Here is a 15,519-nt window from a genome sequence, read left to right as displayed (position 1 = left end):
CAGAGGAGGTGGACATTCAATAAATAACTGTTGAATGAATAATTTAAACTTGCCCTCCAATTATGCTCCTCCGTTACCATGGAGTCTTCTCTTTCCCCTGGTCACACTTCTCTCCTTTGTGAACCCAAAGTATTTCCTTGAGATCTACTATCACATTTTAGTGTGTATGAGAGTTACTTATATACTTATAAAAAGATATGGAAATACCAAAAGGGTACTCAGAAATTAGGCTGTTCATTCTCATTTAGGTGTTGGTTCATTTCAGGATTCTGATGAGACTTAAAATGGATAATTATCTATCTGTTGGATGGAGAGGGTCCCCCTTGCCATGAATAGGGCACTTTCAAGAAAATAGATCTGACCTGCTCTACAGCAATCCTATTCTCCTTGTCACTGACAGCAGATTTCCATTGACTTGAGACAACTGGGGGCAATACTTTGGAGTTATCCTGTGAGTGAAGCACTTCTTTCTCACAGTGGTATCTAGATAAAGAAACAACTTGTTTCACAGAGCCTGAGTTATGGATGGATGCAAAATTGTGATTTCCGTTTTATTTTTTTCTATAAAACACCTGTGAAGCTCTAATAGTATTTGGAAAGGCTTTTTTGAATACCTTAAAGGATAGATTAACCTGCTTTATTTCATCATTTATAGCAACCTCCATATATATTGAATCCTTAATATAAATACAAGGTACATTTAGGTTCTTAATGCATTAGCTTTTCCCTAAATGAGAAAGGCCCAATTCATCATCTTTCTCTTTAATCAGTAGTACTAGTTAGTATGGATCAAAACTGTTTTTACCTGAATAGTTACTTCTCTTAATATACAGAATGCCATAGTCGCTTTGCTGTTGGTTTAGTAAAGACAGCAAGAAATTATTTCTTAACAGAAATATCCCAGCTATGAAGAAGCCCCTAATGAATCAATTGACTCATTAATGCATCAATCATTAATGGCTTCTAACTTGTGAATAGTGAGAAAATGAAATGGTCTTTCTAAAAAAATAAGAATCTATGATTTGGATCAGGTCTCTGACTCTAACTTTTTAAAAATAAAAATGTTAATTTTATGAGAAATACAAAGAATAGAGTAACACATTTTCAGTGTATTATGGGGATATAATAAAAAAAAGTCCAGACTGCAGGAAACTACAGGACAAACAACACATTTGCATCAACAAATAAAATTTTAAAAAATGACAGGGGCAAGGAAAAGGGAAACCTAGAGAGGAAAACACACTTTAGGAGATCCATCCACTAATTACAATGTATGCACCTTTTTTTAATCTTGATTCAAACAAGCCATAATATACATTATATAATGGTTATGAATCATTTAGAAATTCAAGCATTAACTGAAGATTTATGATACTATGAAATTATAGTTAATTACTTTTAGCTGTGATAATTGTATTATATTCATGTTTCTAAAAACGGAGTCTTTATCTTTTAGAGCTAATACTGAAATATTTATGGGTGAAATGATATGATATCTGGGATTTCTATGAAAAAATATGGGAAATGGGAGGAGTGGGTGAGAAGATAGATGAAACAAGATTGACCGTGGGTTGATAATTGATGACACTGGGTCATGGGTATAGATGGTGGTTCGTTATGCTATTTGGTGGGCATAATACAAGGTTGATAAAATGGCAGAACTATGATTCCACCATAGATCGAATATTTTGATGATATGACATAAGGACAGAGTCTTCATTGAGTTTATAAAAAGCTGCAGGCTTCCTGTTCATTGGTCAATTTATATAGTCAGTCTGGACTGGATTAAGATCTGACACGAGGACCAAGCTAATGGATTCTTTTGTGACAGGAGGAGAAAAAAATGTGATTTAGGATGGTGTTTCTGCAAATAGCAATTTAAAAGAAAGAAAGAAACAGGAGGCTTTTACATTGCTATTTTCCTCAAAAAAAAGATTTACATTTTCATCTTATTCAGAGACAATTTACTCAATGTCAATCAGCCTGAGCAGCCAAACTGAGCATCACGATATTATTTTTGCTTCAGGGAAAAGAAAAAGAGTAGTGCCACTCAAATAAATTACAGCAGAAACTTATGAATGACAAGGAGTTCTGCTTCAGTTCCAAATTTTAGACATCCAAATATGCCCCAAGGAAGATAACATTAAAAACTAAGAATTTTGTCTGCTCAAAATGTATTAATTTATTTTGACAGGTATAGATATTCCTAACAAAATTCTAAGGTATATTAGAAATGATACCTGTTTTTTTTTTCCAGTAATAGTGTGACATGGAACTTTACTATTCTCTGTATTTTAAAAACATTCATAAATTTGTAGAATGAGAAGTTTGTTTATTGAATGAATTGTGATGTTTCTTGTTTAGAGTTATGCAGTCACGAGAGTCTATACAAATTTCCTAAAGTGATGTTATACACAAGAATCTAATTTGTCTTACCTTCACCTCACATGCCTATTTTTACAGTACAGTTTAAAAATCTAAACTCTATTTTTTTAGAGCATTTTAAGGTCACAGAAAATTTTAGTGGAAAGAAAAGATTTCCCTTATACCCCATGCACCATATATCCTACTATTGCCCTCACACACCAGAATGGTACATTTATTAAAATCTACATGGATACATCGTTATCACCCCAAGTCCATGGTTTACATTGGGGTTCACTCTTGTTGTATGTTCTCTGGATTTGGACAAATGTATAACGACATATGTCCACCAGTGTGTTATGATATAGAATGGTTTCACTGACCACCCCCCCCCCCCCAATCACAAATCCTCTGTGCTCTGCCTATAAACTCTTCCTTCCCCAAGGCTCTGGAAACCACTAATCTTTTTACTGTCTCCATAGTTTTGCCTTTTCCAGAATGTCATATGATTGTAATCACACAGTATGCAGCCTTTACAGATTGGCTTCTTTCACTTAGTGATATGCATTTAAGTTTTCTCCATGTCTTTTCATGACTTGACAGCTCCTTTCTTTTTATCACTGAATAATATTCCATTGTCTGCATGTGATACAGTTTATTTATTCACTCATCTACTAAAGGACATCTTGATGGTTCGAAAGCTTTGGCAAGTATGAATAAAGCTTCTATAAAAAAATCTGTATGCAGGTTTTTTGTGTTAACATCAGTTTTCAATTCATTTGGATAAACACCAAGGAGTGCAAAAGTATGTTTACTTTTTAAGAAACTGGCAACCTGTCTTTGAAAGTGGCTATACCATTTTGCATCCCTGCCAGCAATGTATGAGCGCTCCTGTGGCTCCAAATCCCCGCCAGCATTTGGTTTCATCAGTGTTTTGGATTTTGGTCATTCTAGTAAGTGTGAAGGGGCTTCCCAGATAGCTCAGTAGTAAAGAACTCACCTGTCAATGCAGGATACATGGGTTTAATCCCTGGGTGGGGAAGATCCCCTGGAGAAGGAAATGGCAACCCACTCCAGTGTTCTTGCCATGGACAGAGGAGCCTGGTGGGCTGCAGTCCATGGGGTTTCAAAAGCGTTGGATACTACTTAGCGACTAAACAGCAAACAAAAAGTGTGTAGCAGCATCTCATTGTTGTTTTAATTTGCAATTTCCTATTGCCATATAATGTTGAACATATTTTCATTTGCTTACGTTTGATCCATATATCTTCTTTGTTTAAGATCTCTTGTCCCATTTTACACTGGGTTTTTTGTTTATTGTTGAGTTTTAAGAGTACTTTGTATATTTTGTATAACAATCCTTTATCAGATGTGATTATTTTTTAAAAAATATTTTCTTCCAGTCTATGGCTTGTCTTCTCATTCTCTTGACATTATCTTTTTCACAGCACAAGTTTTATTGAAGTTTCAGTTTTAATGAAATCTAGCTCATCAATGATTTATTTCATGGATTTTTGCTTTTGGTGTTGTATCTAAAAAGTCATACCATACCTAAGGTCATGTAGGTTTTCTTTTTTGTTATCATCTGGGGGTGTAAAATTTTATGGTTTACATTTAGATCTATGATCTATTTTGAGTTAATTTTTGTTAAGTGTGTAAGCTTTGTGTCTAGATGTTTTCTTTTTTTGACATGTGGATATCCAAATGCCTAAGCACCATTTGTCAAAAAGTTTTTCCCATTGTATTGTTTTTGCTTCTTTTTCAAAGATCAGTTGACTATTCTGTGTCAGTGTATTTCTGAGTTCTTTATCCTGTTTTATTGATTTCTATTTCTTTTTTTGCCAAACCATATTGTGTTAATTGGGCTTCCCAGGTGGCTTAGATGGTAAAGAATCTGCCCGCAGTGCAGGAGACCTGGATTTGATCTCTGGGTCAGGAAGCTCCCCTAGAGAAGACAATGGCTACCCACTCCAGTATTCTTGCCTGGAGACTCTCATGGACAGAGGAGCAACAGTCAATGGGGTCACAAAGAGTTGGACGTGACTCAGCGACTAAACATACACACACACACACACATTGTCTTAGTTATTGTAGAGTTATAATAACTTTTGAAGTCAAATAGTGTCAATTGTTTGACTATGTTCTCCTTCAATACTGAGTTGGCTATTCTGGGTCTTTTGCCTCTCCACATAAACTTTAGAACCAGTTTGTCAGTATCCGCAAAATAACTTGCTGGTTTTTTGATTGGAATGGCCTTGAGTCTGTAGGTCAATTTGTATAGAACTGACATTGTGACAATATTGAGTCTTTCTGATTATGAACATGAACTCTCTATTTATTAATTTCTTCTTGACTTCTGTCATTAAGTTTGTAATTTTCCTCTATAGATCTTATACATATTGTTAGATTTATACCTAAAAATTTCATTTTGAAGGTTGCTAATGTAATATGTTTGTAATTAAAAATTCCTCTTTTCACTGCTGATATACAGAAAAGCAACTAACTTTTGTACATTAATCCTGTATCCTGCAATCTTGCTATAATTGATTATTAGCTAGAGGAATTTTTTTATTCTAGTTTTCTACATAAACAATCATGTCATCTGTGAACAAAGTTTTATTTCCTTCTTTCCAATCTGTATACTTTTATTTGCTTTTCTTGTCTTATTGCATTAGTCAGAACTTCTAGTACAATGTTTAAAAGAGGGTTTATAAGAGACATCTTTGCCTTATTCCTAATCTTAGTAGGGAAGCTGCTAGTTTTTCACCATTTAGTATGATATCTGGGTTTTCTGTAAATGTTCTTTATCAAGTTGAGGAAGTTCCCATCAATTCCTTGTTTGCTAATAGTTTTTAACATGAATGGGTATTGAATTTTGTCAGATGCTTTTTCTGCATCTATTGATATGATCATGTGATTTTTCTTTCGTTGATGTGATGGAAAACATTAATAGATTTTTAAATGTTGAACCAGCTTTGTATACGTGGAATAAATTCCACTTGATTGAAGTGTATAAATTCTCTTTATACATTTTTAATTCAATTTGTTAAGATTTTTGTGTTTATGTTCATGAGATATATTGGTCTGTAGTTTTCTTGTACTGTCTTTTTCTGACTTTGGTGTAGGATAATGTTGCCCTCATACAATGAGTTACAGAGTAGTCTCTCTGCTCTAACTTCTGGAAGAGGTTGTAGAGAACTGGTATAATTTCTTACTTAAAATGTTTGGTAGAATTCACTAGCTGAACCCATATGAGCCTGCTGCTTTCTGTTTTGGAAGGTTATGAATTACTGATTCAATTTGTTAATAGATATAGTCTTATTCAGATAGTCCATTTTTCCTTTTGTGGGTTTTGGCAGATTATATCTTTAAAAGAATTGGTAACTTTCACCTAAGTTGTCAAACTTAAGGATATAGTTGCTCATAATATTCCTTTTTTAAATCCTTTTAATGTCTGTGGGATCTATACTGATGTCCCTTTTTTCATTTATGATATTAGTAATTTGTGTTTCCTCTCTTAGTGAAACTGGTTAGAGGCTTATTAATTTCATTGCTATTTTCAAAGAATCAGGTTTCTTTGATTTTCTTTATTGATTTTCTGTATTCAATTTCATTGATTTCTGCTCTTTTCTTCTACTTACTTTGGATTCAATATGCTCTTCTCTCTCTAGTTTCCTAAGGTGGAAAATCAGGTTACTGATTTTAAATATTTCTTCTTTTCTGATATATTCATTCAGTTTTATAAATTTCCCTCTAAGCCCTGCTTTCTCTACATCTCACAAATGTATTTTCATTTAATTAAGTGTTGCTTAATCTCCAAGTATTTTGGAATTTTCTCAGATATCTTTCTGTTATTTGTTTCTAGTTCAATTTCATGTGAACTAATAGAAGACATTGTACAACTTCTATTCTTTTAAATTTGTTAAGGTGTGTTTTATGGCCTAGAATGCAGTCTGTTTTAGCAAATGTTCCATGTCAGTTCAAGAAGAATGTGTAATCTGCTGTTGCTGTTGTTGGATGAAGCAGTCTATAGATAATCAGTCATATCCAGGTGATTGATAGTGCTATTGATTTCAACTTTGTTCTTACTGATTTTCTGTCTGTTGGACCCATCCATTTCTGACAGAGGGGTGCTAACATATACAACTATAATAGTAGATTCACCTATTTCTCCTTGCAGTTTTATCAGTTGTTCCCTCATATATTTTGCTATTCTATTGTTAAGTACATACACATTAAGGACTGTTATGTCTTAGCGCTGACTCCTTTATCTTTATGTAATGTCCATTTTTATCCCTGAAAACTTTTCTTGTTCTGAAGTCTGCTCTGTGTTAAATTAATATAGCTATTTTTACTTTCTTTTGATTAATGTTAGCATAATATCTTTATCCCTTTACTTTTAATCTACATGTGTCTTTATATTTAAAGTGGGTTTTCATAGACAACATACTTGGGTCTTAGTTTTTGAACCAGTCTAAAAATATCCTTTAATTGGTATTTAGTCCTCTGACTAATTTTTGTTAAATATTTGATATATAATAGCAATTATTATAATATTATAATAATAGTTATCTTTCCTCAGGGAAGAGCTTGAGGCCTCTAACTCATTTCCTCCAGATACAGATTTGAAGGTAACCTATTGCCTGTTGTCTGGGGTAGGCTTGTTGGAGATCCAAAGGCAAGAAAGGGGCCAAGGCATCCAAACGCTCACACTGAGATAAAGGTGTGTTGGATCTAGGTTGGTGACCTAAGATTAACACAGTGACCTAAAAGTTTGGTCTGCAGGGGTTGGTTCTAGTGTAGATTGTGGCTGAAACCATTAGCTTCTCTGGCACAGTTTCATACTTTGGGATCCAGAGTTGAGCATAAAAAAGTGAAGAATTAATAGACCTGTAACTGAAATCCCAGCTAAGGTACCACAGAAATCCATGGAGGAGATGGACTAGCAAGAATGTTAGCTAACTAACATTTCACAGCAAAGTCACCTGGCATTGACTATGAACATACTAGATGTGCTCAAATGTGCCCATTCACTCTGTTTTGAAGTATAACAGACTTTTCTGGATTGAGTAAGCCCCTAGGATTCTTAGACAATGAGGGTGGATGGGAAAGAGATTTTAGAAGGGAGAAACTGGACTTCTGCTAATAAAGGCATGTGTGATCTTGAGCAATGAATTTATACCTTGAACTTGTCAATGACTCATGGATTATACTTCTAAAAATGATCAGCCATATATCACCCCCTGAGAGCCTGTGGTAATTGTTTTAGTTGACTTATGCCTTAAGAAAACACTGAGGAAGATTCAAAGGAGGTAGACCACAAGGTGGATGGAATCTGGGGGTAAAGAAAACAGGAGGGAGAAGTGGTGTGACAGGGCCCTCTACTCACGGGGTTGACGTGTGTTCCAGTGTGTGTACTTCACCGGCTCCAATTTCTGCCCTGCCGTCTTCCAAGTGTATTCTCCTGTATTATTTTGATCTTGAAGAGCGATCCAAAAATAAGTGTCCTTCGTTTTTACCACACTACTGATCAAACTGGTAATAAAAGCCTGTTCAAACCTTAAAAAGGGAAAAGGAAATGATTATAGTAAGTTTCTGGGCAATAAAAAATGTCATTAAAACATAATGAGGTGCACAGAATGGCACCAGAGTAAGCATTTCTCATGAATTCTTTAGAATATGAGACAGAAAAATACTCAGAGACCCTGAACATTGCTAATAAATGCCAAACATAAATGCAATTCCCAGAAATATACGAGGGAGGAGAATTTGATCCTTCAAAGTTGGTGCTCAGTTCTTTCAAGGAACAGAGTCCAGTTCCAGCTTCAGAGTGTAGCTTGTAAAGGCCGGAATGCTAGCAACGCATTTCTTGGTGCAGCCTGTGCCCTATGGTGTAATTAGGCCACACAGCATACACCACGTGGTAATGTGCATGTGCTGGGCAGCCGGCTCTGGGGGTGGGGAGAGAAGGAAGGATATTCTGCTTTTCTGAATGAGCATCTGCTGATGGAGTTCACTTGCACCCACTCACCACACTTGCCTGGTAAGAATGGAACAGAAATTGGAGTAGCACTTATTTGTCTCCCAAATCAGTTTGTGCACAGGCACATGGAGTCATTGGCTTATTCAAATGTGTTCAGATGTGCTTATTCACTGAAGATAAATTTAAAACACTAGGAACTAATCCAGAGAAGTACACCCACTATATTTCCCCAAACAGCTGAATGAATTAGTGTTCCCTGACTGATGGCACTGCTCCCTCCTCACCATAAAGGCATCAAAAGCAGAATCTAGAAAATTTGTATACATGCTTCCACATGAATACTTGACAGAAACATGGATTAAAATTTAACCAGCATTGAAATTCTAAGCTAAATTGGAAACTATCTTGAAAAATTTACTTTCAATACATATAATGTTTTGAAGAAACACCTTTCCAACAATGGTAACTTTTGGCCAGACCCGTCAAGTCACTGGGAGAAGAAAGGCCTGATGAAATTACCAAGGTAAACCTAAGGAGAGAGCAGATTAGAATTTTTCATCCAATTTTGGATTTTTTTCATTACGGTGCATCTTTAACTTGCTAAGTGAAGTTAATGGGGTCATTCAGGATTAGAGGAGCCACAAGGGAAATAACAGGAGGGAAAGAGAAAAGAACACAGAGGAGCAAACTTTTTAACTGCCTTATAAGCATCACCAGCAACAGTGATATTAAGCATCCATGACACTCATCTTGCAAACCATATCCTTTAGTAAATATTTTCTGCAGCTACTCTATTGATAATCTACAAGGCACACATTTGAAATTATTAAAGTTATTGTTAAAATCAGATTGTAGTGGCAGAAACTTGCATAAAATATGCTTCAAAAAGAAGGTATAGAAAAGTAAATACTATGTAGATGCTGTTGTAATTTTTCCTAGACTTTCAGTAGTTCATGCTCTCACAACATAAGATCTGTTTTTCCTTCTCCCTTCTAAGGGAGAGTAGCATCATTATCATGCCAGATGGTGCCTGAAACTGCAATGCTAGGAGGCAAGCAGAGCTCTGCACCTTGAAGGCTATGGTCAGGACCACTAGTCACTGTGCTGGTTCTAAACCCAGGGAATTGCTGCTTCTTCTATTACCTTGTACTGTGGCATTTATCAGATAATGGAGAGAGAGAGAGAGTGCTGTCTGCCAGCTTGGCCTCTGGTATCATTATTCATGACAACACTTTACGTTTGTCCCCTGTTTTAGATTCATTTAGTCTACTCTGATTCGCTATTTTACAACAATTTATCATTGCTCAAAGCAATACAAACTTGCTTTTTAAGTTGGCAGATATACCATTTAAGCAGTTACATATAATACTCATATATTAAATCCTATGGTAGTGTTATTTGCTCAGTTGTGTCTGGCTCTTCGCGACCCCATGGACTGTGGCCCTCCAGGCTCCTCTAACCATGGAATTCTCCAGTCAAGAATACTGGAGTGGGTAGCCTTTCCCTTCTCCAGGGGATCTTCCCAACCCATGTATTGAACCCAGGTCACCTGCATTGCACTTAGATTCTTCACCATCTGAGCCACCATGAAAATGAAAGTGAAGTTGCTCAGTCATGTCCGACTCTTTGCGACCCCATGGACTGTAGCCTCAGGCTCCTCCATCCATGGGATTTTCCAGGCAAGAGTACTGGAGTGGGTTGCCATTTCCTTCTACAGGGGATCCTCCTGACCCAGGGATCGAACCCGGGTCTCCCACAATGTAGGCAGACGCTTTTACTATCTGAGCCACCAGGGAAGGGCCAAGGTAAAAGGGAGCTGGACTGATACCCTCGACGCAGAGTCCCCAGAACGGAAAGCTCTGGAAGCCAGTGAGTGTGAGAACATTCAAGTCCCGGGGACTGTGGGCCCGTGGCAGCTGTTTTGTCCCTTCTATCTCTGGGATATCCATCTTGGGCGGCTTGAAAGGTGCTGGCTCCTCGACCCTTTGGGTGGCTTGTGCACGTATCACTTCCATCAGAGAAGGCTTCTGGGCTCCTTTGTAGGCTTAGATGGCAAAACCTCCTGAATCAGACTTCTGGAGGGATCTTGGTCCAAAGAGGCTCCATTTATCAGCCGAGCCTCTGTCTTTATTCCTGCTTCCAGAATCCATGGTGCTAAGACTGGGGCCAGGTAAGGCTGTGGAAGAACCAGAAGTGACCTAGGGATCGAAGCCGGGTCTGCTGCATTGCAGGTAGATTCTTCACCATCTGAGCCACCGTAACCTTCAGATAAAAACAGGAATCTAGTTTTCTGGTCCAATTTAGAAAATGGGATTGTTAATAGGGAAATTCAGCAACTATATCTTTTTTCTAAACCATGTACTCTAAGAAATTAACCCTGGAAAATAGCATGCAGTCTCGAGTGTCTGTTTCCAACTGATAAAGAAACAGAGATCATTTTACATTCTTTATCACTCACTATTTGGTTTCAAACACTTACAAGGTTGTGAAAACTCCAGCTTTAGGTAATAGAGCAGATGACCTTTTAAAGTCTTTTCTGGCCCTTTGTTTTAGAATTCTTCATTTGAGAATATTCCAGGAATTCATTATATTTGGACTTTTTATCTGGTTTCACTGAGGTTAACTCAAATATTATGATTTAAGAAAAAAAAACACATGGAAATATTTTTATATTTTTTGAAACTAGTTATCTTTAGAGTATTCAGTAAAGTAAAAATTGTTATTCTTTAGAAAGACAATGATAAAATATTTTGCTTATGTATATACCTAATTATAAAATCAAGTTTTGTAGGCAAATACTTCTTAAAATCAGAATGAAATTTCACCATCAACCCCTTGAGAAGGCAAGAAATCAAATGTTTATTTCTAATGTAAATAAGAAAAAAAAAGGTACATCTTGACTTTCCATCACCTTGAGAAGAATCTGTTGTTCCTGGTGCTAAACATTAAATTTTAATTAAAAAACGCAATGAGGATGTTTCTATTGTGTAATTTTAAAAGTGGTCACCAAAGTGTGTTTTTAGAAAGAAATTTAACTGCATTCTACCAAAAAGAAAACTGTTAGAATTAATCAATGAATTCAGCAAGTTGCAGGATACAAAGTCAACACACAAAAAATCAGTTGCATTTTTATTTATTGATACAAACAGTGAAAAATCTGAAAAGGAGAACAATTCCATTTATAATAGCATCAAAAATAATAAAACACTTGGGAATGAACTTGACTAAGGAGGCAAAAGACTTGTACACTGAAAATGATAAAATTAAAGAAGACACAAATAAATGGAAAGACATTCTATCTTCATGGTTTGGAAGACTTATTGTTAAAATGGCCATCCTACCCAAGGTGACCTATAGATTAAATGCAATCCCTGTCAAAATCCTGATTTATTTTTTATAGAAATAGAAAATCCATCTTATAATTCACACAGAATCTCAAACACAGTCTCTTCAAATAGCAAAAACAAACATGAAAAAGAAGAACAAAGTTGGAGACCTTATACGTCTTGATTTCAAAACTTACTAAAAAGTACAGTAATCAAAACAGTGTGATACTGGCATAAAGACAGACATATAGAGCAATGGAACAGAATAGAGCATCCAGAAATAAACCATTGCATATATGGTCAAATGATTTTTCACAAGGTTGCCAAGACCATTCATTGAGGAAAGGACAGTATTTTAGGAAAAGTAGGTATCCACCTACAAAATAATGTAGTTGGACTCAGCCTACACCATTTACATAGTGGCTCAAAGAACTAAACATATGAGCTAAAACTGTAAAATTCTTAGAAGAAAACATAGGGGACATTTTTTCATGACAGTGAGTATAGCAGTAAGTTTTTGGGTAAAAACACTAAAAAGCACAGGCTGCTAAATAAGAAAGAATAAACTGGACTTAATCAAAATTTAAACTTTTGCACATGAAAGGACAATTCAACAGAGTAAAAGGCAACCCACAAATAGGAGAAAGTATTTTCAAATTATGTATCTGATAAGCAATTAATATCCAGAGTATATAAAGAACTACAAATAAATGACATAAAACAAACACTCTAATTAAAAAATGAATAAAAGACTTGAATAGACATTTCTCCAAAGGAGATATAAACTGTCAATAAGCACATGAAAAGATGCTCAGCATCACTAATCATTAGGAAAATGCAAATCAAAACCACAATGAGATACTACTTCACACTCATTAGGATGACTATTATGTAAAAACAGAAAATAACAAGTTTTTGTTAGGATGTAGAGGAACTGGAATTCTTGTCCATTGCTGGTGGGAATGTAAAATGTAGCTCCCATGGAAAACAGTATGGGTATTCCTCAAAAACTTAAACATAGAATTATTATATGATCCAGAAGTTCCACTTCTGGGTGTATCACCCAAAGTAATTGAAAGCAGAGACTTGCACGATACTTGGACATCCATATTCACAGCAGCGTTTTTGACAGTAGTCAAAAATAGAAGCATCTCTTTTCTATCAGTGGTCAGATGTGCAAACAAAATGTAGAATATACATATTATAGAATGTTTTTCAGCCTTCAAAAAGAAAAAAATTCTGACACATGCTATAATATGGAGCTACCTAGAAGCCATTATGGGTTTCCCTGGTGACTCAGCAGTTAAGAATCTGCCAGCAATGCAGAAGATGTGGGTTCGATCCCTGAGTTGAGAAGATGCCCCGGAGAAGGAAATGTCAACCCACTCCTATCTTTGTCTGGGAAATCCCATGGACAGAGGAGCCTGGTGGGCTACAGTCCATGGGGTTGCTAAGTCAGACACAACTTAGCAACTAAACAACAACAGGGGACATTAGGCTAAATGAAATAAACCAGACACAACCGGACAACTACTGTGTGATTCCAGTTATGAGCTAACTAGAGCAGTCAACTTCATAGAGACAGAAAGTAGAATGGTGTTTGCTAAAGGCTGGGGATAGGGGAGATGGGAAGTTAGTGTCTAGTGAATTCAAAATTTCAGTTTGGGAAGATGAAAAGTATTCTGGAGCTGGATGGTGGTGATGATTGTGTAATAAAATGAATGTACTTAATGCCACTGAACCATACACTTAAAATGGTTAAATTGATAAAGCTTTATATTATGTATATTTTGCCACACACAAAAGGTAACTGTAAAAGTGTTTGGAGGGTGTTGTGGTTGCAAGAATATGGCAGGACTGTGAAAATGCTTGTAAATAATGCATATTTAAATTTAGGAGAAATGAGATATGGCAGCATTTCTCACTTTGGGCAAAATTCTCAAAATTGAATGTGTTTTGGATTATTTTGTACAAATATTCCATGGCTGATGGATTAAAGGTTTAGATATATATGCATTTAGACAATTATCCAAGGTAACTTTGGAACTCAAGTTTTGCATCTGTGGTCTGTCTGAGAGCAAAGTGGCCAGGCCTCAAAAAGTTTTGTAACAGCAACCAAATAAAATTCTGTTATTCAGCAGTAAGGATTCATTTTTCTTCCCCTCTCTATTCTACAAAGTGTTAAAAGTCCTAAGCCAGGAGCAGTTGCCCGATAACAAAAGAAATACGTAATTTGTAGCAGGTGGTTCTAATTGTGCCCATCAAATCTGTCATTCAGTTGTGCAGAAGAGTGGAAAATCAATTAGCAACTACAAGCTTGGGTACCGGTGAGTGACAGGAGTGTCTTAACTCAAACAGGAAATCAGTAATGGAAGAAAATGATTACCCAGGCTGCTAGTGGATACTCTGGGATCGGAGGAGACAGTCCATCTACTGCCCAACCTTCTCAGACAAAACATGCTGTTGGAAAATATTCAAAAGCTTATTGTTATTCAAAGAACAGTATGGTGAACTTCCCTGGTGGTTCAGTGGATAAGAATCTGTGTTCCAGTGCAGGAGACACAAAGTTCGATCCCTGACCGGGGAATATCCCACATGCCGCAGGGAACTAAGCCCGTGCATCACCACTACTGAGCCAGCGCTCCAGAGCCCGAGAGCACACCCCAGCAACTAGAGAGTAACCCCAGCTCTCTGCAGCTAGAGAAAGCCCACTAGCAATGAAGACTCAGTACAACAACACTAGAGAATGGTGCGGTGTGGGTCTTCATTTCTTAATTGATAAGGTCTGAGTGAATAAAAATCAAGAGCACGAGACCCTCCCTTCCTTTCCTCAACTCCCATGTCCCATGTTGGAGTCACTGCTTTGGATATAGACATGTCTGCAGGGCAGGGTACATGCACATACACTACTGGGAGGGCTGGCTCATTGGAATTAACATGTAGTACATCAAGGGGTTGACTGGTGACTGAGCAGCATGCCAGCAAAAGGTCACCGGAGGGGCCTAAGAGGTCAAGAAGGGGATGAAAACAAATGTATCCAAATCTGGATCTGCTCTATGGTTGAACTATAGATTAGCTTTGGCTATTGAATACAGTTTATCAAAGAAAAAATTTATAGTATTCACAGCAAACTCCTGTATCCAGATTTGGAGAACATGAAACAGAGTATGTTTTTTTCCCCAGATACTTTCTGCCATTTGCATGAGGTCCCCAAAGGGTTCAATTCAAAATGAAGTGTTAGAATTCTAACAGATTTCCTGCCTTACTTGGGTTACTTTGGCACTGTGAGTTATCGGTAACGTCACCTTGAGTTTATCCATTTATTGTGTTACTTCACTTTCTTCACTTGTTTCAGGCATCTATGTTCAAACTCTTTAGCTGCTGGCCTGCAAGTGGTGCCTTTTATTTTTGCTTATTTTTTGTATAGCATGCTGGTGTTTAATATGATGCTTCTCACAATATAAATAGTCAATAAGTAATTTCCTAATAAACTCTTGACTGTTGACTTTTTGCATGGTCAGATAACATATGAAAAGTAATTAACACAGTGTCAGGTTGTGTGATAGACACAAGAATGGAAGAATAAGATATAAGAACAGGTGAAATGATTAGACCTTTTTCTTCAGTGAAAAACATATTTAATTATAATTATTGAAAGAGCATAACTTCATTGGTCAAGCTCCTAAATAAAGCCCAGTGCTGACTTACTGGATGGAGGACTTTCAGCCCAAGGCGCTCTCATGAACTTATGGGTGGATTGCACAAGGCTAAGGATAAAGACTTCGTTCTGCCTTGGTAGCTATTCTGGGAAGGAGAAAAGCAGAACTAAAAACAACACTGAGATAC

General features: G+C 36.6%; 1 protein-coding gene across 1 annotated transcript in view; it reads right to left on the bottom strand.

The window, feature by feature from the left end:
- The window catches only part of PLA2R1 (phospholipase A2 receptor 1), a 123,594-nt gene that overhangs the window by 52,211 nt on the left and 55,864 nt on the right, over positions 1-15,519 (bottom strand). Inside the window, 1 exon segment of the mRNA XM_020903727.2 lies at positions 7,754-7,923. Within this exon segment, the coding sequence (XP_020759386.2) occupies positions 7,754-7,923 (170 nt within the window).

Source organism: Odocoileus virginianus, chromosome 13 (genome assembly GCF_023699985.2).
Source record: "Odocoileus virginianus isolate 20LAN1187 ecotype Illinois chromosome 13, Ovbor_1.2, whole genome shotgun sequence".
Taxonomy (NCBI): domain Eukaryota; kingdom Metazoa; phylum Chordata; class Mammalia; order Artiodactyla; family Cervidae; genus Odocoileus; species Odocoileus virginianus.
Note: the sequence above shows the minus strand (reverse complement) of the source record. Positions and strands in the feature narration are given on the sequence as shown.